Source organism: Alexandromys fortis, unplaced genomic scaffold (genome assembly GCF_014885135.2).
Source record: "Alexandromys fortis isolate MF-2015 unplaced genomic scaffold, M_Fortis_MF-2015_v1.1 scaffold_97, whole genome shotgun sequence".
Lineage (NCBI taxonomy): Eukaryota > Metazoa > Chordata > Mammalia > Rodentia > Cricetidae > Alexandromys > Alexandromys fortis.
Genome location: NW_026067981.1, coordinates 1,129,481 through 1,152,755, shown reverse-complemented (window position 1 = coordinate 1,152,755; position 23,275 = coordinate 1,129,481). Strand labels below are relative to the sequence as shown.

At 45.4% G+C, this 23,275-nt stretch overlaps 1 protein-coding gene across 1 annotated transcript; it reads right to left on the bottom strand.

The window, feature by feature from the left end:
* Positions 1 to 1,463: 1,463 nt before the first annotated feature.
* On the bottom strand, positions 1,464 to 13,518 carry Myoc (myocilin). Its single transcript, XM_050158307.1, has 3 exons — positions 12,860 to 13,518; positions 3,971 to 4,096; positions 1,464 to 2,666 (listed from the first exon to the last, which is right to left on the bottom strand). Exons 1-3 carry the CDS (start codon positions 13,458 to 13,460, stop codon positions 1,882 to 1,884), a joined length of 1,512 nt encoding a protein of 503 aa, XP_050014264.1. The 5' UTR covers positions 13,461 to 13,518; the 3' UTR covers positions 1,464 to 1,881.
* Between the last annotated feature and the right edge of the window lie 9,757 nt (positions 13,519 to 23,275).

Below are 23,275 nucleotides of genomic sequence, written 5' to 3'. Positions count from 1 at the left end.
CTCAACTTACTTGGCAAGTGACAGGCTTCTCTCTCTCTCTCTCTCTCTCTCTCTCTCTCTCTCTCTCTCTCTCTCTCTCACACACACACACACACACACACACACACACACACTCACACACACACACACTCACACACAGAGGAAAAAAGTAGATAGATGGTGGCTGAAGAAAAATGTCCCAGGTAGTCCTCTGATTTTCTCACACCTGCATGAACATGCACGCACACACATGCATACACACGTATTCACATACACACACAAACTGTGCACACACAGGAAGCAATGATATTGGCACTATAGGGAGGAAGAGTTATTTATGGGCTTTAGTTTTTACAAGATGAAAAGAGTTCTACATATGGTGATGATGTTGGCACAAGACCATTGAATGACCTGTTAATGTACATTTAAAAATGGTCAAGATGTGACTCCTTTAAATTGTCCTCTGACCACACACACTCCTTAGTATGGTTAGCAATATTTAAGTGATTAAGATGGTAACTTTTACTATATGTGTTTAATCATCATTTTTTGTTTTGTTTTGTTTTGTTTGTTTGTTTTTGTTTTTTTTTAAGACAGGGTTTCTCTGTAGCTTTGGAGCCTGTGCTGGAACTAGCTCTTGTAGAACAGCCTAGCTTCGAACTCATAGAGATCCATCTGCCTTTCTGGGATTAATGGTGTGTGCCACCACTGCCCGGCTTTATCATCATGTTTAAATTGGAGGAGACGTTCTGTAAGATGTGCTCACCTGAGAGTTGTCACTTAAGAATCTGGTACCTAGCCAGCCACGGGGGTACACACCTTTAATCCCAGCACTCAGGAGGCAGAGGCAGGTGGATCTCTGTGGGTTCCAGGCCAGCCTGGTCTAAACAGTAAGATCCAGGACAGGCAGAACTGTTAACACAGAGAAACCCTGTCTTGAAAAACAAAATAACAAACAAAATCTGGTACCTGGGCCGAGTGGTGGCTCAGGCCTTTAATCCCAACACTCGGGAGGCAGAGGCAGGACGATCTCTTGAGTTTGAGGACAGCCCAGTCTATATAGTGAACTCCAGGGCAGTAAAGGCTATGTAGAGAAACCCTACCTTAAAAAAAATTATCTGTAACAACAGATAAAACCTGAAATGAATCTAGAAAAGAAGGCAAGCTGAAGGAGAGATGCCCAGATTGTTCAGGAAGAATCAAGAGCACAATTAGACGGAGGTGGGGAGGTGTGCATCCCACTGCTGACCTATTGCCACCTTGAACAAATCAGGAAAGGACAGACTCAAGCCTCTCAGACAGACAGACATAGCCGCAGACACACCTATAACGTCTTTCAGTCACATCTTCCAACCCAGAGACATTGTTGGGTAACTGGAATCTGGCTTGCAAGCAAAGATTTCCACAGATGTCAAGGACAATGTTGTATAAGGTGACTTTATTTCACAGGGCAAAGGGTTAAATGCCACCCAACTACATGCTGTCTGAAGCTTTCGAAACTGCAGTAGACGAACCCTCTCCAGGAACAGTTCTAGCCGCAAGAGTGGTCCCTCTAGAACTGCCGTTGCTTCTCAGGGAGCAGGGTGACCATACAGCTTGCAAGAACAATGGCTTCATGAAGAAACAACCATGCTTATAGCTTTTGCTCCCCATTGCTGCAAGATATGAACTTTATAAGATGAACTTATAAGCTTTTAAAAGCTGACAGAAGAGAACATATTATATGCAGCTGTCCATGCCCCTAGGCTGCATCCCTGCCCAGTCAGGTGGTGACTCTGCACGTTGACTGGGTGAACGAAAGCTTGAGGAGCAGAGGGAAGCTCCATGCAGCTGCAGCTGGCTGCCTCTCCCTGCAGCTGCTTCACCCAGGAGCCTAACCAGGTAGGGATACGGGGGTCCTCCTCACATCTCAGAGAGCTTGATATCGTAGGTGACCATGTTGAAGTTGTCCCACGCAAAGAGCTTCCTCTCCAGGGGGTTGTAGTCGATCATGCTGCTGTACTTGTAGCGATTCTGGAACGGAATGCTCACGGCCTTGCTGACGCCGGTGCCGGTGTGGTAGGCGAAGTTGACAGTTGCCTGGGCGGAAGAGTAGCTGCTGACTGTGTACAAGGTGCCACAAATGACAAAGGCGTTGGCCACGGACTGCTTACGGATGTTGGTCTCCCAGGTACGCTCAAGTTCCAGATTCTCTGGGTTCAATCTGGAGAGGACAATGGCACCTTTGGCTTCCTCTGTGCTGTAGATGACCCAGAGACCGTTTTCATCCACAGCTAAGTCAATGTCTGTGTAGCCTCCCCAAGCATACGGGAACTGTCCGTGGTAGCCTGCTCCAGGAATTTCCTTCTCAGCCTTCAGCAGCTCGGTGTTCAGCTCGTACCTGAACACAGTTCTGGACTCCGCTCCCTGGAAATAGAGGCTCCCAGCGTACACCACAGCACCCGTGCTTTCCAGCGCCCGGGGGAGCACGTAAACCTTTGAAGGGTAGCCCTGCTCGAACTGGCTTATCAGGCTGTACTCAAACACCTGGCGGATGCCAGTGCCAACGGTGTCAATCCTCCATGTGGTCTCCTGGGTGTATGGGTGGGCGGGCTTGGGGTCTCTCATCCACACTCCGTACTTGCCAGTGATTGTTTCGGCAGTCCTCAGAGTGACTGGCTCTCCTACCCAGATTAGCTCTCCACATCCTGATGAATTAAAAAAGAAAATAAAAAGATGCCATGTTCTAGTATCTGTAAGTCTTCCAAACACAGATAGCAGGATTGTGGGAGCAGAGCAGAGAGAGTGGGAACAGAATGGATTGACATCTGAGCCCTGCCACCCTGTGAGGCACTTAGCTCTGTAAGCCCTGGCTTTCTCATTTGTTTTTGTTTTTGTTTTATTTTATGTACACTGGTGCTTTGCCTGAATGAATCTGTGTGAGGGTCTCAGATCCCCTGGAACTGGAGTTACAGACAGTTGTGAGCTGCCATTCAGATGCTGAGAATTGAACCTGGGTCCTCTGAAAAGAGCTGCCAGTTTTCTTAACCACTGAGCTATCTCTCCAGCCCCTGGCTTTCTCATTTACAAAGGGCGTTTAAAGTTCTGGGTAACGAGGTTGTTGTCAATGTAGATGTGATTAGACATGCCCAAGTGCTTGGACTAGAGAAATACACAGCAGATCCCATGTGATGAGTCTGTGAGATGAATCTTGCACTCAGTGAGGCAGAAGGCTGTACTGGGCTCTGACTGTGTTTGCGATTCAGTGAGGCAGAAGGCTGTACTGGGCGGGCTCTGACTGTGTTTGTGATTCTCTCCTTGAACCTGGCAGGGATTTGTGGATGTTTATTACATTGCTCTTCATGATTTTCAAGTTGGGGTTCTTTTATATAAACAGGAAATCAGTTCATTGTGAGCATAGTCCCTGTATGACAGTTGTTCAAGCCTGACTTAATGGCCCACATATTTGATAGATGCATTTAAAATATCATAAAAACAGAGTGTGAGTTTTTTTAAATATAATGAATAGATAGATGAGAATTTGACTTTAGGGGATTCATGATAAATCTCCATCCTTTTCTGCAGGCCTTGAGCTTCCTCACAAAAGGCAAATAAGGATGCTTCCCCTCAGGGACTCACACTTCCCACACTTCAGGACTAGCGGGGATTGTGAATAACACAGTCAGTATTACTCTCTGGAAACAACAGCCTTGTTTCATGGGACACTTGGAGAGGTACAAGCGTACTTTTCCTTGATGAACAAAGGTCAGAAGTGCCAAGAGTATGCATGATACATACCCACCCCTCCAAGGGAGGGAAGTAAGACGAAGAGGGCTTATGGGGCAAAGATGGACTTCCTGTGCACCCATCTAGATGAGGCAGCAGAGAGGTTTTTACTTCCCTCTCCCCAGCTCTGCTTAGGGAAAGTCACCTGTCTTGGCTCCTGAGTGAACACAGAACAAGACACACAATGGCCAGGTGGGCTCAACAGGGAAGAAATCTAACTTCATACCTTTGTCTCCCTCCTTGCTCCGGGGCTGGCCAGATGGACTCCCCTTCAATATCTGAGAAGCAGGAACCTCCGTTAACTCTGACTTCAGTTCCTGGAAGGCCAGCGTGTCCAAGTTCCACTGAGAGACTAGATCCAAAGAAAGAGACACATAGTAGTTGGCGAAGAAGTAGCACAAGATCGGACTCATTGGGGTGACAATTGATACATTCCCAAATACTTTAAGATTTGTTTTGGGAGCCAGGTAAAGGAAGATGCAGAATGATGGAATCACATTGGCCGCTTATTGGAACTGGGGGGCTGGTTTCACTGGGATTCACTTGTCTCTTTACTTTTGTGACCATTTGAAAATGTGCATAATTAAAAAGCTTACAAGTGATAGATTGCATAGCACTCTATTTAACACAGCGTTCAATATTCAGCGCAAAATAAAATACAGCAAGAGTCTTCTGTGATTTCTATAAATTCCACTAGGGATACTGATGGCTAATGAAGTATGGTTTCAGGAGTTCAAAGACAGTCAGGTATTAGGATTCTCTTCAGTGTTTGAATTTCAGCAGCTAAGTATTCACTGCAGCTGAAGGGATTTTACGTGTTCTATGTGTAAGAATACTTGTAAGAATTAGATCAACTTTTGGTTTTTAACTATGTTTTTACTTTTGCTTGTGACACAATTACATGTACATATATTGATGGGATAGGGTGATATTTCCATATATGTATACATGGAATAGTGATCAGTTCAAAATAACTGCATATCCATCAACAATATTATTTGTTTGTGCTGGGAACATTTACAACCTTTGGTAGCTATTTTGAAGTGTGCAGGTGATTGGCAGCAACTCATTAAGCTTTACATGTTCTTTTCTGAGATCCATTTGCATAAGGAAGATGTCTGAGTTTCCTCTAGAAATTCCTAGAAAAGGGAAGAGGCCACCACACAATGGTCACCATGAGCCACCACATGGTTACTGTGAGCCACCTTTTCCTAGCGTCAGATTCCTTACTGCTTGCACCGCATAAAAATTATTTCATATTTAGCCAAGAGATGGTGTTGCACATCCTTAATCCCAGCACTTGTGAGGCAGAAACAGGTGGATCTTTGTGAGTTCGAGGTCAGCCTGATCTAAAGAGTGAGTTCTGGGACAGGCTCCAAAAAGCTACAGAGAAACCCTGTCTCGAAAAAAAAAAAAAACAAACAAACAAAAACCCTATTTCATATTTGAAGTAGGTTGGTTTACTGTTTGGTGAGAGCAAGAGCAAAATGTATATTAAGAAAAGAACCATGCACACCTGTGATTCGGTGAGAAGAAAATGAGTTTCCCTCTTTAGTTTCCGAGATAATAAAATGGAAAGAAAAGCATACAGCTAGGCGTTTTCATAGATGACTTATTAACAAAGCTGAAGTACTAACAAAAACACCAAAAAGTGTGTGTGTGTTTGTGTGTGTGTGGAGAGAGAGAGAGAAAGAGAGAGAGAGAGAGAGAGAGAGAGAGAGAGAGAGAGAGAGAGAGAGAGAGAAGAAGAGAGAAGGGGGAGGGGGGGGGGGAGGAGGAGGAGGAGGAGGAGGAGGAGGAGGAGGAGAGGAGAGAAGGGATGGGGAGGGGAAAGGAGAGGAGGGAGGAGGGAGGGAGGAAGGGAGAGACAGAGAGAAGAGAATAGAAGAGATGATCGTTAGCTAATGATAGCCTTCCCCATAGTTAAACAAATTACTCACGGTGCGCACCTAGTGAGATGGAGTTCCTGCCACCACTCTGCTTACTATTGGTCACCTCTTATTCCCATAGCAGTCCTAAAAGTAACCCAGTAATCCACCTCAGCAAACGAGGAAAGCAAGGGTCAGAAGGGGTGGGAAATCTACCAAGATTTTACTACCAGTAAGTGCTGGGGCTGGGAGTTGAACCACTGTCTTCTGAAGTCATGGCATTTATATCCCTTCTACTCTGAGATTAGGGGCTTTGCCAGCTACAAATAAACGTATTGGTTCTCATAGCTGGATGCTCCCCTCTGCAACTGCTCTGCCGAAGTGAGCACTGCTGAACCATCCCAGGAGAGGGCGCTACAGAGACACCACGGGAGGAGGAGGGTCTGCAGCTCACCTTTGCTGGCTTGTCATAAGCACTTGAGGGCATCCTAAGGTCCCTAACTCCCAGTTCCTCAGTAACTTCAGCTTGGCAGTACACATTCCATAAGGAAGCCAGAACTGATGTCTCGAGACATTAGTGTTCTGAATGTACCCGCCCCATCTACTTGAGGCTCTTCTGTGTGGTGCCATAGGTCCCTGGGGGTGGTCCCCACCTGCACACAGGGGGATTTACAGCTGCTGAGGCCAGAACAAACAGTTCCACCTGCTTTCAGATGGGCAGAGAGAAGTCTGCAGTCCTTCTAAGTCTGTCCAGCCTGCCTCAACCCCTGTAGCCCCAGGCTGCCATATGGAGATTACTTACATACAGAGTTTGTTATATCTGCTCTCTTGCCATTGTTACTGATTTTCATGTGGTTAGGTATAAAGGGCTAACAGGAGGAGACACATTTCCCTTAGAAGGGAAAGTAGAATAGAAAGTTAATGGATAGAAGGGGGTAGGGAGGATTGGGGAAGATCAAACTGGAGAGGGGTCAAGTGAGGGAATATAAGGAGGGACAGCAAAATTGAAGGACCATCTGAGGCCTTGAATGGAAGCCTAACACATCAGAAGCTTCCTGCGGGGGGCTAAGCAGATTTCATTGTCTCTAGGGCAAACACTAGAACAGAATAGTTGTTATTCTCTATACCTAAGATCCAGGCTGCTGTGCAGGCTCCTCTGCCAACTGGACTATACGATCCAGCCAACCTTATGGTACTTGGTCTCAGTGGCAGATAGGGATGCAGTTTGAAGCCTTTGGCAGGCCCCTATAGGTGAATCACAGAAGAGACCTTTGGAAATTTAGAGCAAAACTCTTATCAGCATCTGCAGACAAATATTCTCCCTTTGAAAGACAGCAGGCCTGCTACTGGGCCTTAGTGGAAACTGAACATTTGACAATGGGCCACCAAGTTACCATGTGACCTAAAATGCCCATCTTGAGCTTGGTGTTTATCTGACCCACCAAGTCATAAAGTAGGACGTGCACAGCAATAATCTATTATCAAATAGAAATGGCATATATGAGATGAGACCCAAACAGGTCCTCAAGGCACTAGCAAGCTACATGAAGAAGTTACCCAAATGCCTGTGGGTTTCTACTCCTGATACAATGCCATCTGCTGCCAAGCAGTCACCTACAGCCTCATGGGGTGTTCCCTATGATTGGTTGACTGAGGAAGAGAAGATTAAGGCCTGGTTTACTGATGGTTCTGTATATTATTCAGGCTCCACCCAGAAGAGGACAGCTGCAGCTTTATAACCCCACTTCTGGTACCACTTTGTCTTAGACTTTCTATTGCTGCAATGAAATACAGAGACCAAAAAGCAAGTTGGGGAAGAGAGGGTTTATTTGGCTTACACTTCAGCATTGTTGTTCCTCATAATTGTTTTCTAGGAGTACTTTGCCCTTGAAGAAATCATGGTGGAAATCAGTGATTGTTTTCTGAGATTTATAGAGTTGTTTTTCTGAAGCAGCCTTACAGCCTTTGCATGACACTAGTCACAAGATGGTCCTGGCACACCTGAAACTTTTAATTATTGGGTGCTGCAAACAGTACACAAAAAAGACTAAAGCAGGGCAGGAATGATGTAAAACATATGGATCAGGGATTTTGATATGAGGAACTTGTTTACCCCCCAAAAAAAAGTCCTTGGATAATCACCAATAAATATGCTTTTGAACAGGTGTTTGAGGTTCAGTTCATCAGAAGCTGGACCTTTCTGTTGCCACAGAGGGCCTAAAATTTACCTTGGAGTAACTCTCTTTTTCTGATTGTCTCACACAACACAGAACACCCAACAGTTTTCTGAATTATATACATTTATAAAGGTGATCGGTGAAATCACTAAATAATAGGGGAGACAGAGCCTCAAACAGAATGAGCTATATCTAATAGAGTTGCTGGACAAAGGAGTTTCATGGGAACCCCCAAAACAACCCAGGCTATTGCAAAGGCTATAGGTTTCTCTCCACAAACCGATGGCAAGGTCCTATTGCTAAAAATAATACCTGTACAACTCACTGAACACAGAGAAGTTGAGCTGGTGCCTATCTGGAGCCTTCACTCCTATTGACTAGTGTTCTTGAGGGGGAAAGGTACTCTGCTTGCTACCGAAGTTGAATAAACACTAATCCAACTTCAAACCCTTTGATTTACACTGGTGTCTTGCCTGAAAGATATATTAGGGCAATAGTGGTGCAAAGCTGTGGGAGTAACCAACCAATGTCTGATTTGATTTAAGGCCCATTCCATGAGATGAACTCATCCTATACTGCTTGAGTGACCAAGATCCCTGGACTAGATAGGACAAGGACCTAGGGTAAAAATCAAATACTGCTGTTCTACAAAAGAAGCATAGCAATAAAACAACTCTTAACAATATTTTGCTACACTCAGATCAATACCTAACTCAGCCATCATCAGAGACGCTTCCTCCTATAACAGATGGGAACAAATGCAGAGACCCACAGCTAACCTTGGAACACTCAGCCCTAAAGGGAATGTCTCTATCAAATCCCTCCCCTCAGGGCTCAGGAACCCTGTAGAAGAAGGGGCAGGAAGGCTGTAAGGGCTAGAGGAGATGGAGGACACCAAAAACCAAGTCCCTTTAATTCAGTAAGACTGACATACATATGAATTCATAGAGACAAAGGCAGCATGCACAGGGCTTGCATGGGTCTGTACCAGACCCATGAGCTGAGAAATGGGCACATGCTCCATTCCTAACCCAGGAGCAATCTCTGATTGATAACCACTTGCAAATAAAAAATTAACTTTCTTCAAGGGCGTCTCACTGAGGAAACAAACCACATGCCCACAGTAGATAGATGACGAACAGAAAATTAACCCACTGTCATCATTGGCATTTTCTTATCTCAAAATGTCACATCAGGCCTTTTTTTCCAATCATACAGGTTTTGCATATATATTATGGCTGGCAATTGTGTGTTTTTACGGGACTTCTGAATGATTTTCTTGGGATGTTTTCATTCTGTTTGTTTGTTTTGTCCTATTCTGATTTGATTTCGCTTTCTATTCTATTTTATTATTATACCTTAGATGCCTGTCTGTTTTCTAACAAGAGACAGGAAGGGGGTGGATCTGGATGAGAGGACAGGTAGGGAAGAACTGGAATGAATAAACAGAGGGAAAAACATAGTAAGAATGTATTGTATGAAAACATCTATTTTCAATAAAAGAAAAAATAATTCTGTCTGTTAAACTTCCCTAACTTCTGCATCCTCACTGGACCCAGACAGTGACTGGTGGCTTCATGAGAGCCACTGAGCTCTTATAGAGTGACCCCCACCTGCAGCAGAGTTCAGGCTCCAGATGGTTGCCCAGGACACCCACATAGCACAATCACCCATCAGATCTTCTTCCAGAGAGGCAGAGGCACAGGGGGATGGGGCTCTGTTCCCATCCTCATTCCACTATGTCCCACCCCACCATTAGGAGCAGGAGACCTCAGCTCTGGCTCACTTCCTGTTTTCCCCCAGTCTTCACCATGCCTCATGCACTTTCCTTGTGGTAAACAAGAACCGTAGTAACACAGAATATTAAGGAAAGGTTTCCAGAAGCCACTTGGTTCATTTCCAGTTGGCAGGTGCCGTGGTTGGATTAGCAACCTCTTGGTGGCCTCATGGTCATCTCAGCCAGGAGCTCTAGCAGTATTCAGAATCCCCCAGGAGAGCCATCTGGCAAGTCTGCTAAAGGAAGGCATGGAAGTTTTGTGTGAAGGGACCTGGGTCGAGCCAGAAATTGTATTTTCGTTTAGTTCTGCCTTGTCCCAGCTCTGGGACTTTGGGCAAATGAGTCAGCCTCCAGAGCCCCAGTATTGTGAGCTGTACAAATATATCAGGTTGTTTTTTGAAGATTATACAGGAACCATAAATAAAATAGTCCTGAATAAGGATGTGTCCAAACTCGGATTTTTCTGGAATGTTTAAATCACCAACATTTCATTTTGAATATAGAAGGGGTCGTGAAAATAACACGTATTGTATTGTATCAGATATTTGAAGCCCTCAAGTCTTTTGCTTATTTTTGTTCTTTATCATATTGAGATTCAGTCATTCCATCATAAAAAGCTTTTGAGACTGTCCTTAACCTTATACTCTAGGGGAGCTGGAGCTATGGACTCAGTGCAAAAGGCATTGTAAATTTTTTTGTAAATATTTTTTATTACTGTGAAAAAGACTGTCAATGTGATTTAAATGAAGAGAATGGGTTGAAAGAATGCCATGATATTTCCAGGTTCCCATAAACACTTTAGGGAAGTGATCAGCCTGTTTGTTAGTTGTCCTGGGTGCTGTCTTTAGATCCAGGGTCTGCTGAAAGGAGACTTTACGGTAAGTATGGTTTAAATGACTGTATGCCATTTGCACACAGTGGTAGAAGTCAAGCAGAGGCAAACATTGCAATTATACTTCTTCCCCTGGGTGGCCACTCTGTCAACTATGACCCAGGCTGCTTCCTCCTCTTATCTCTGCTCGACCCAAGGTCCTGCTGAACACCTCTGGTACTCAATCCCTTCCTGCCCACCTTTCCCCAGCATTTGCTATGGCAATCTGACTCTTCAGAAGTATCACTTGCTAGGACCACATCAGCTCTCTGTCCAGGCTTCTCTGACTGTGCACGAGTTCTATGAGAACCAGCCTGGCATCCTATTCCTCATGGATGGGGAACTGTCAGATCCAGGAATATGTGTTCCCTGGGGCTGAGTTTCTGTTCCCCATGGTGAACAATTTGATGAGGCCCCTTCTTTCCTTTTCCAACTTTTTATTCCTTGAATCACTTACATAGGTTTTTATTGTTGTTGTTGTTGAGAGTGTGACTTCGTTCAAGTCTGAAAGCTGCTTATAATGTTTAATGATAATTTTCTCCACCTTCCCTCTCAGAGCCTAGCTGAAGTCTTAGCGACCACGGGGCAGCTGCCCAACCCTCGGCCCCTGAGCTCCTTAGGACCTCACTTTTCCTCCGTTGTCCAATTCAGAATTGGATCTCTTCCAGTTTAAATATAAATATTTAACCGTATAATTGTTAATGGCAGGAGTGCAGCAGAACACACATGATGTAAAAACTGAAGTGGGCACTGCCGGGGAAGGCAGGCATCAGGAGGGGTCCGGGGAGGGCAGTAGTTGGGGAGGGAGCTAGATTTTTAGCACTATAATGGCATATATTGAAAAGACCATGGACACCCATGATTTTGTATGCGAACTTAAAACATTCATGTTTTTATAGTTATTCATTTGTATACCACGACAACGATCACAGTGTGAAATCTTTGCCATGTTATGGATAAGAAACAAACACGCTGAGAACGAGATAGCTTGTCCCCTGCCAGGCTTAGCATAGAAAGCATGTACATCATCATGTTACTTTGGAGATTGTCCACCCTGGAAATGTGGCAGGATACTGCGCTTCCCATGCACTGTTTATCGGGTTCAACTGATGGATTTACTCTCATAAATGGTGGCCTCGCTCTCTCACACTCTCTCTGAGAGTAAACTGCATGGTTTCTGAAAGCTTGGCTCTAAGGCTTGAGCACATACATGGTTTGGATAGAGTCCCTCATAACTACGATATTACCTGAGAATGCTAATATCATGATCTCCCCTAATGACTCCCAGTCATCTCAACCCCACCCCTCCTGTCACTGTCCCCTGTCCATGCAGGAGCTGATTAAGGAAGTGCACGTATTTGATTCTCAGGTCTTTTATTAGACTGCCTTATCTAAAACGAACCGTTCCCCTCATTCTCATCATTTCTTGACATTAACTGCTTTGAGGGATCTAGACAAATTGTCCCACATCTGAATTTGTCACCTCATGAAACAGGTAACCGTTTGGGAACAAAACACTCACAAAAAGTGACAACAAAGATACACAGAACAAAATACTGTTTTCCAGCCATCAAGAATAGCGTGCCCATCCCTTAATCCCCCCCAAAGACCCGACTCCAAGCAGGAGCCAGGACAGATGGAAAAGCCACTCTGTGAGAAGTGCCACTTCAGAGCTATCCGGGGAAAGCAAACGTTCTTTGATTCAGCAACAAAAGGCAAAATTTCCAAAGCCACACACCAAGGGACCTGATAGAGAAATTGTTTCCTCTTTATTTATTAAGGTAGGAGATTTAAAGATAGAACACCATCAGGCATGGTGGTGTGCACCATTAATCCTAGCACTCATGAGGCAGAAGCAGGTGGATCTCTGAGTTCAAGGCCAGACTAGTTTACAGAATGAGGTTTTAGGACAGATGAGGCTTCACAGAAAAACCCTATCTCAAAAAACCATATAAACTAATAATGACCTTGAAAAACCATACAAATTAATAATGATGATGACAATAATGGTAATAATAACACAAATCATTTGGCATTTCATAAATAGAAGCCATTTTGGTAGGAATAACAATTTCTGAGAGAAAAAAATCTGGAAAAGGGGGCAGGGGACAGGTGGCCATTTTCTACTGATTGTTCACCATATAGCTCCCCTCTGGCCTTGTGTTTCTCATTTGGCTGCATAGAGTGATACCTTTATCATGAATGGGCACAACAACTCAGGTCCACTGACCTAAATGAGGAGCTAACTTGCTAGAAACATGCAAAAGTGTTTGCTTTGCTCACCTTGAGGCTGCTGTTGGGTGCTGGGCCTGCCGTTTCAGAGAAAAAAAGGCAAAACAGAGAAGCTCAGGAGCCTTGTAATGGGTCATTAGCAAGCATGCCACCATCCGGGTTGGGTAAACCCTCCACCCTGAGTTCTTACCTTCCCTGGAGCCTGGCAGCATGTCCTGAGATGAGTGTTGGGTTGAGGGACACTGGCCCCTCCTCAGCCTTGCTACCTCCTGGCTGCTGCCTTCCAGCCTCCTGGCCAGATCTTCATTTTCTTGTTCCAGTTGCCTCTTCTGCTCTTCTAGAGCTGACTTGTCTCGTAGGAGATTGTTATAGGCCACCTCCAGATCCCTGGTTTGAGTCTCCAGCTGATCCCGTTCCCTCCTCAGGGCACCCAGCTGGCCCTGTAGCCCCTCGTGGGCCTCCTTGGTTCCAGTAGCCTGGCCCAAGGTCAGCTGGTGGAGGAGACTCTCCAGGGAGCTGAGCCGGGCTTTGGCGGACACCAGCTCTGCATGTTGGATGCCGCTGTCTCTCTGAAGGTCTTGGATGGCTGACATGGCCTGGTCCTCCCCGGGGCAGCTGGATTCAGTGGGGCTAGCCACAGTGAAGGTGTACTGGCAGCGGCCACTTCGATCATTGGCCTTTCGTAACTGTGCTGTCCTGGCCCCCAATTCCCATACCAGGCAGGCCAGAAACAACAGTTGGAGAACTGGCATCTTGGGACCACAGCTGCAGCAGCATGCACAGAGGGACATTGGTTGGGGAGGCTGTGTGAATTTCTTCTGGAGAGTTCTGCTGCAAGGTATCTGGATGGGTAGCCCTGCTGGCTCAAGCCTGAGGTCCAAGGAGGTTTATATGTCCTAGGGAGCCAGCTCTGGAAGGAGGGAGAGGTGACCACGTGAAGCTGGGTTGGGCCAGTCACGGTGGGGGGTGTGAGGAGTGAGGGTGGGGCAGGAGGGGGATGGTTACACTCACAGTGTCAGCAAGATTCTTAGGAAATAAAGGCTATTTTGAATTTATCTTTTGGAACTCCCACTGAATGGACCCCACATTTAATAATAGCTCCTATGTTTCTAGCCTGTTTGGATGTACATGTGTGTTTATACCCACCTCATCTGACAGGAGGAGCTGGCTGTGTGCTTGCTTGGACGGGGATACAAGTCTAGTTTGTGTTTCATTGGGGACCCCACCCTTGTCCAGTCACTGTGGAAGGAACTGAGGACAGACAAGCCTGAGAAGGCATAGCCTGTAGCAGAGAAAGAGACAAAGAGCCTGAAGAAGAGGTTAGCGCCCATTGGCTCCAGGCTCCCACAGAGGAGCTGAGAGCAGGGTTCGTCCCCCAACCTAAGTTTAGAATAAATATGTGGACATCACTAGAAAAACTCTCTATCGACCGCCTCTTGTCTCAGGAGTCTGTGCCATAGCTCTGGACCAGGTTTCATGACCTGTGTGCCCACAGAAGCCCGCAGGGAAACCTGTGCAGCCATCTCTGAAGAACTTTTCCAATGTATAAAATATAAAGAGTCAAAGGAACACATGATACCAAGTTTACAAATATGAAGCTATTTAAACACACAAAATATATGCTGTATGACATATTCAATCTAAGGTCTGATTTCAAAGTTCTTTTGAGTATGTACAATATTTCACGAGCCCCTATCAACTGTAATATAGGGTTGAAAGCATGTATTGTTAGCATGACTTCAGGTTTGTGGTTACATCCGTGATTAGATAAAATAGCTGAATGAGAAAGTTGTGAAAACAAAGATGTGATTTATTTACCAGTTCAAACTCATGGGCTGAAACCTAATAATACCTGCTTTTCAAGAAGAGCCAGCTACTTTGAAGGTGAGGTAGGAGGATTGTTTAAGTGTAAAAAAGAGTTCAGGGCCAATTGGGGAACAGAAGGAAACTTCCTCTTCTAAAAAAACAAAGAAAGAAACAAACATAAAGCAGATAGTAAACAACCAACATACAAACACACACAACACACACACACACACACCTTCCTCCAAAAGAAACCCCAAGGGGAAAAACAACAACAAACCTAGCAGGGGTTGCCAAGTACCAAGTACTGTAGGAAGTTCATGTGAGTCAGTAGTGAGCGGCAGCCTCATGAGAACATTAGAAACTGTTTACAGATTAGTACGTGTATATATGGCGAGTCGTGAGTGCAAGCACACATGTGCCATGTGTGCATGTGGAGGTCAGAGGACAACTTTTGGGGGCTGGCTCTCTCCTTCCATTTTGGGGACTGGGGGTTGAACTCAGGCTGTCTGGCTTGCACAGTAAGCCCGCTCCCCTGGTGTGCCATATCACTGGCCCCCTTGTGAGTACCTTAAAGCAACATTTGCATCTGAGCAATTTCAGGTTATCAGACACCAATAGCATCTTCAATACTTGCATAATAAATATTTCCGACGTCCCCTGGCAGATTGACCTGAAGGCTGAACAAGGACATCTTGCTCTCAGTATATTCCTGTGTGGGTGTAGGTGGGGGGTCTGTATGTGTTCATCTGAGTGGGTTCACACGCGTGTGGACAGGTGTGCATCTGGAGGCCAGAGGCTAGTGTCAGATCTTGTCTTCTATCAGCTCCCACTTTAGTTTCTGAGATGGTCCCTCACCAAACCTGGGGTTCACTGATTTGGTTAGATTGGCTGGCCAGCGAGCACCAAGTACCCTCCTGCCTCTGCCTCCCCAGAGATGAGATTGCTGGTATGTTCCTGGCTTTTGATGTCGGTGCTAGTGATCAGTCTCAGGCCGCCATGCTTGCATGGCAAGCCTTTTACCTCCTGAGCCATCTTCCTTACCCGCTAAGCTGCTATTGTTCAGGGCTTCTAAAGTTAAACCTGAGCCTGAGACGCTGACGAACGACTGCTTGTTTACTGCTGGCTAAATAGCGCTGTTCTCACTTCGTAAGTCAGAATCACTGAAAATGATTTTTAAAGAATTATGTAGTCAGCAGGGGTGAGATTCAAATCTGTTTGCCTTTACTCTTAGAGAAATTTCTTTCTTCTGAAAGGACTAAGATTGTTCTTGTCCTGCCAGCTGCATGGAAGGAAAGAATTCTTTTTTTTTTTTTTTTTTTTTTTTTTGGTTTTTCGAGACAGGGTTTCTCTGTGGTTTTGGAGCCTGTCCTGGAACTAGCTCTTGTAGACCAGGCTGGTCTCGAACTCACAGAGACCCGCCTGCCTCTGCCTCCCAAGTGCTGGGATTAAAGGCGTGCGCCGCCACCACCAGGCTGGAAAGGAAAGAATTCTGGGAAAGAAAAATGTAAGTGAGCAGGACTGCTTGGCATCAAAAGGAGTAGCACTGTTCTAGAGTAGGGCTTCTGACTTCAGTCAATTTTCCTTCCATAGCACAGCTTGTGGTGCAACATCCACACTTCTCCAGGCCTTTGCAGACAGCTTGCTTCGCCCTGCATTGAATCTCTGTCCCTTTCACTCACAGTCTATCCCTCCTCATCACCTGCGAGCAGAGAGCTAGGCTGCTGCAGCTCAGGCCTTGTCCCGTTGTGTGAGTCCTAGTCGGGGTGAAGTGAATGATGGTCTCTGGCATTTCCACTCATTCTGACCCTGTTTGTGAATACTGGGCTCAGACCCCCCCTTCATTCTCTGCTCCCTTTCTGGTTCCTGGCAGATGCTTATGCTTAGGGGAGGAATGTGGGGGTCTCTGTTATCGAATCTGGCTCTCCACCATCCTCTCTCCCCCATCTAGGGTGGTAGGTAGGGGCTGACGTCCACATGCTTCAGCCTTCGTCAACCGACCATCACCACTCCACTGCTCAGTGGTTGGAGCTCAGCCTGCTGTCAGTTCCCAGCTTCTCCTCACACAGAGAGCCGGGGCCACAGGCCTCGGATGTGAGCAAACTGAAGTTAGAAAAGTGGGTCTTGCTCGGAGTCACACAGTCCATGAACGGGAGAGCCAGAAGGCAACCCGACTCTCTCGATTTCTAAGCTTCACCTTCTCACATCAACCACATCAGAAAATCGACCCCCTTGCCTAGAAGTCATGAACCAATGCTCTAGGAAATGAGTTTGCTTCCTCTATCCCCAGCAAATGAAAGCCTTCCGTGCCAGAAGAGTCACACAACACCCTTGAGCTTTTAGTCAGTGACGGTGGAACTGCATCCTTTCACGAGGTAGAACCGTTCTCCCCTACACACAGCAAAGGGCTCTCTGGGAGAAACAGGAGCCGCTGCTCTCAACTGCAGTGAACATCTGGTGAGATTTAGCCTGCCCTTTTCACCTTCCTGTCACTCCTGGCAAGCCAGTAACCCCACTCCCTGCAGTCCCCACCTCCTGGATTTCTGGACATGGAGACTCATTGAGGAAACGTTGTCTGTTCCAAATTTTCAGTTAGACTATATTTCATCTCCATTTCCTCTCTAGGGCCAGGAGCCAGGAGGGAGGAACCAGAAGCTGGAAGCCAGGAGCCAGGGACCAGGAGCCAGGGAGTCTCTAGCTCAGACATGCCAGGAAGATGCTTATGAAGTGTGTCAGGCAGCTGCAGCCTAGATGTTATTGAAAAACTTTGAAGGGAGCATGCCTGAAGAGGTGGAGGCATCAGGCGCCTCTAGGGAGGTGACATCATTCAGGGGTGTTTTGTACAACCCTTCAAGGTACTTGCATCCCCGCTCCAACTCCTGCTTTTATTTTTTTTAGCAGTGGGTTTAAATTGGTTGGCTACTGGGGTCTCCTTCATGCAAATGATGCGCTGGTACTGCTGATTTTCTTTCTTTTCCTGTTGCTGTGGCCACTTGAGGGGGAAGACGTCATTCCATGAGCTTGTTGTATTGTGTGCTAAACTGATATTTATTATAGTTGTGGATGGGATGTCCAGAAGGCACATGGGGATTTATAAAAAAGGTTATTCAAAGGACTGAAAAATAACCCAAAGTTTAAAAAGAGCACCCGGTCACTATGGAGAGCCTGTGAAGTCAGTCTAGAAAGGGTAGAGTGGAGGCGCCCTTGGTCTCTAATGTTTTCTAGGTGCTAGAACACAGGGCCCTTGTGTGCATGAGTTTATGAGATTGTCACCATTATTAAACCAATAACAAACAATGTAATATTTATCTTGCTTTTATGATGATAAGTAATTATTTCAAGAGACTCTTTAGGAAAATCTTACAGACAGCTGCCTTTGCCTTGGGGTCCCTGCAGACAGGCTCTGTTGATTTGACTTGAGATAATTTCTGGTTGCCCTTTAAATCTTTTGACTTATATGATTTTTTTTACCTTTCTTTTAAAAAGCCAGACTTCATCTAAACATCTGTTTGTGTCTCCTGACAAGGGTGGCAGGTACCATGGACACATGTAACCACCTGTCCCTCTCAGCGAATAAAGCACCCCAGCCACTAGATGCCCTACCTTTGAATTTGCTGGGATTTTTATCTTTGCCAACTTGGTCTTTCTCAACTTGTCTCCTTATAATGATCCCCTATGCCTTTTATTTTTTCAAGTTTATTTATTTGTATTTTATGTGTTTGTGTGAATGTTTGAATGTATATATGTATGCCATATACATGTCTAGTACCTGTGGAAGCCAGAAAAGTGAACTGGATCCACTTGAACTGGAGTTACAGGAGGTCGTGAGCCACCATGTGGGTGCTGGGAATCGAACCTTTGGCCTTCTTGTAAGAGTGGCAAGCACTGCTCAGTTTGCTATGTAGCCCCACTTTTTGGATTTGTTTGTCTAGTTAGTTTTTTGTTTGTTGTTTGGTTGTATTGTTTCATTTTGTTTTGAGACAAAGTTTTATTAAATATCCCTTGCTGTTTTACTAAATATCCCTTGTTGACACGGAACTCTCTGTGTAGGCCAAACTGGCCCCCAAACTCACACAGATCCGCCTGCCTCTGCCTCCCAAGTGCTGGAATTAAAGTTATGCACCATCACACCAAGACTGCCATGTGTTTTGTTTTTTCCAGACAGGGTTTCTCTGTGTAACAGCCCTGGCTGTCATGGAACCTCACTCTGTAGACCAGGCTGGTCTCAAACTCACAGAGATCTGTCTGTTTCTGCCTCCTGAGTGCTGGGATTAAAGGCATGTGCCACCACTGCCCAGTGCCACATGGTTTTTTAACAGAATGATTCAGGGGCTGGCGAGAAGAACCAGGTACAAATCCCAGCACCTGAATGGTTGCTTACCAATGTCTGTGACTTCATTCCCAGGGCCTCCTCGGGCACCGCATGCATGTGGTGCACAGATATCCATGCAGATAAAACACCTGTGCACATAATCAAATAAAATGGGGGTGGAAAGTGGTCCACTTTGGGGCCAGATCTGGTCAGGATTTTTAGAACTTTCTCATTTCGCCTCCAAACTGGCATGGCAGTCCCTCCCTAAGGAACAGGTACCTCATTCTTTCTTTTCTTTTTTTAAAGATTTATTTATTTATTATGTATTCAGTGTTCTGCCTGCATGTATCCCTGCAGGCCAGGAGAGGGGCACCAAATCTCATTAGAGATGGTTGTGAGCGCGTGTGGTTGCTAGGAATTGAACTCAGGACCTTTGGAAGAGCAGGCAAAGCTCTTAACCACTGATCCATCTCTCCAGCCCCAGGTACCTCATTCTTAACTTGGAACTATCTCCTCTCTGATGTGTTTTCCTCATCCATTGACTGCAGCTCTCCCCATTTATTTATTTAGATACTGAAATTAAAAATAAGGGTAAGCCTCCTTTTCTTCCTTCTTTGCACTCCTGGTGTTTTCCTTGGAGAAGTCCCCCATTTTGCTTCTGTGTCTTAGTGACTTCTTAATGGACAGAGCACATGGGAGGTCATGCTTGCTGAAGGAGCTTCTATCAGGAACAACTCTGCCATTAAAGGAGCCACGGGCCAGGCTCCTTGTCCCTCCCGCACCCAGGCATCCATTTAGAGGAGAGCTAAGGAACGAGCTATGGACCCTGCCCCCCTGCATCCCAAATACAAGGTCTCACAAAGTTGGGTCTGGCCCTGAACTGACTATGTAGTTGAGGATGGCTGTGAGCTTCTTCCTGTCTGCCTGTCCTACTTTCACCCTGGGGTTACAGGTGTATACCACCATACCCGCTGAAACACGCCTTCCAACAATTGTCTTCGTTTGATATAGGAAGATTAATAGTAATCTATTATTATACAGACAATCTGAAATTGTTTAAAGTGAATATTAAATAATTTATTTTAATCTCTTTTTGAGGAATATTCTTGGATATCATAGGCTTCTATTTGGTTCTCCCAAGCTTTTCTCTTTTATTTCTCTCCATTCAGGGCCAGCATACTCATTAGAAAAGGGACCCAGATATGTCAGCACCCTCTGCTCACTCCTCGTGTCATAGAAAGCACAGGTTGGCTGGCTACGCCTCAGTTTCTCCAAATGTCACCCTTCGAGCTGTGCAGCAGCGTCAGGACCCTTTTCTGCCTCACTTGCCTCTGGCGAGCAGGATGAGAACAAGCCTAAAATTCAGTTCCCAAACACTGCAGGGTGGACCGCACCCCACAGAATTGCTTTCTGGTTTGAGGATGTAGTTCAGTGATAGAGAGATTGTCTAGCATGTACAAGACCCCCCCTTTTGATAAAGTAACCACGATTTATTTGTGTCCAGGTAAACATTACTGGCTTCACACACACTGTCTGTCATCCACTATGACAGGCAACCTGTGCTTTTCCCCATAAAGAAATTCAATTTCAGCTGGGTGCAGTGGTGCACACCTTTAATCCCAGCACTCAGGAGGCACAAGCATGTAGATCTCCGTGAGTCTGGCCAGCCTAGACTACAAAATGAGTACCAGGACAGCCAGGGCTGTTCCACAGAGAAACACTGTCTCAAAACACTAAAACAAACACCTCATCCCATCCCCGCAGAAAAGAAAATTAAGTTTCTGCGTTTCAAAGACATGTTGGTGTATATGCGTGGTGGGATGGGAACCAGCGATTCTCTACCTTGGACTTTCTGAGTGGCTCTTCACAAAGCCTTCCACAGACAGCTGCGGAAGTGTGGCACCTATGATAAAAGAAAGGAGGTCACTGCTCTGACATGTGCATCCGTTCATTTCCTCAGTTAGATATTGAACTCTGCAGAGAATTTAAACCTCTTCCCCACAGCTACATGGCACGACACATGTCAGGAAGCATGACTCAAGTGTTTTTAATTAAGAAAACATCAGAGCGTACTTTGTTTATGAACAGTATTGTGACCATCCACCATGAAGTCAGGGGACAGGGGACCTCTCAGGAGGCAGGTGCACATACTCCAAATCTGGCCTGAAGCAAGAACAGTTTGTCCCTCAGAACTCTAGTTCTGGGAGGTCACATCTAATTCCCAGAGGAGGAGATTGTCTTAGCAGAACAAAATCTATCTTCTTTGTGGCCTATGCAGAAGTGGAAAACCTGATGTGTTCTTGTCGCCAGCTCCAAAAAGTCCTTCTGGGAATTACAGGATCTGTAGATAATCTGTGGATAAAGTTCAGGTCCAGCCAGTTCCTCATAACCTCTTAATCCCCTGGGCTACTTTGTCTCCGCATCTAGCTTCTGTGCCAGAGAATCCAGATCATTTTCTTAGTAGCAATAGCAAGTCTGAATTTAAAAGATAAATCTACTAAAAACAAAGCCAGACTCCAACAGCACAGTGCAGCTCAAATTAAGTGGTTTTGTTGTTTCTTAAATTTGTTAGTGTTTGTTGTTATTTAAGCTTTCTATGCCTTTTCTTCCATCCCTCCCTCCCTCCCTTCCTTTCTCCCTCCCTCCCTTCCTCCTTTCCTCTGTCCCTTTCTTCCTTCCTCTCTTCCTTCCTCCCTTTCTCCCTCCCTTCCTCCCTCTTTTCTTCCCCTCCCTTTCTCCCTCCCTCCCTCTCTTTCTTCCTTTCTTTCTACCATAGTTCTGCTGCTGGTTTTGCAGCTCTGTCTCTGCCGTTGTCCAGGTCACTGGCAGACCCCATGGATGTACCTCTTCTGCAGCTATCCAAGCCATATCCACTCTCCTCTCCACTGTTTCTATAGCTCAGCTGCTGGTCTTTGCTGGCTCCATGCCATGGCTGCTTCCTTCACAGTCCAGCTCAGCCCACTCTGCTAAAAGTGCATGAGAAATGACTACTCACAAGAAACCTTTGATTGGGCCCGGTATTGCAATATGGGCCTGGGGCAGGTTGGGACAAGGATAAAAGATGTCCTGCACACACACCCTTGACCCCAGACAGGCCCATCCTCATTCGAGTACTTCCATAGGTTCTCATGCTCTTTCTTGTGGTCCTTTAAACGTGCTGTAGAGTTTAACTCAGACTGTTTTCAAGTCAACGCAGACATTCCTTCTGTGTTCTTGAGATGGTGACAAATGCGTCCCAAATTCGTCTCAAGTCTTTCCCATCACGCATGTCTTATCCCTCATCTAAACGGCAAGCCCCTGTGATCTTTATATTTAGTGGCAGGTATTAGTTTGTTCTTCTGAGCTATGTGCTTTAGGTACATTATCTTTTTGACTTCACTGTGGTTCTGCAGAGATGTTTTATCCCCAGTGCATTGGTGATGAAGCTGAGATTCAGAAATAACAAAACTACCCCAAGTTACACACTGAGGAAGCGGTAGCTGTAAGAGTGGAGGCATACAAGTCTCTGCTCACAAGTTCATTCTTCTTCTTCTGGGTCATGTACTGCCTGGTCCATAATGCTTGACTTGGGGAATGGTCAGATGGTCATTAATGCCTCCTTGAGCATTTATTCTACACTACATATAACATAGTGAAAGGTGAAGTGAAGGGCACAGTGGGGGGAAAGGAGAATAAATAAAAGTAAACCCACAGGGCTACTGCTGTAAGACGAAAGTGTCTACGTGGCCATTTATTTCAAAGCCAAATATGAATGACAGGCCCAGAAACACAGCTTCAGGTTATCCCAAATTCCGTGCTCCCTACTACATTAAAAAATTACTATTTCTGTGTATGTATGTTTTGGTGTGAGTATATGCCAAGTGTGTCTGGGTGTCCATGGGAGTCAAAAGAGGGTATCAGATTCCTTGAAGCTGGAGTAATAAGCAGTTGTGAGACACCTGATGAGGGTGTGGGAAATGAAACAGGTCCTTTTGATGAGCAGGAAGTATTCTCAACTATTGAGCCATCTCTTTAGGCCCAGACTATTACACTTTTTAAGATGGAAAAAAACTTAATGTGTTTCTATGCTGGGAGAAGAGGGCCAGCAGGGTGGATTATAGCAATAATAACAGTAGCTGGTATTTATTAGGTATATCCACGAGCCAAGGCCCATGCTAACTAAGTACTCTACCAGGATTACCTCCAGAAACTCCCACAATACGCTCATAAAATAAATCCTATTATTCTCATAATGCTTCACAGATGAGGAACGTTAGGATTTGTCCAAGGTTATACAATGAGTGTGGTTTACAAATAGGGGTCTGAAACACTATGGCCCCAAATACAAAGGCATAGACTCCTTCCTTGGGTGGAAGCCAAGCCCTGTTTATGGGCGCCCAGTAAACACTGGAAGATAGATAGATAGATAGATAGATAGATAGATAGATAGATAGATAGATAGATGATAAATAGGTATATACATAGATAGATATATACATAGATAGATGATAA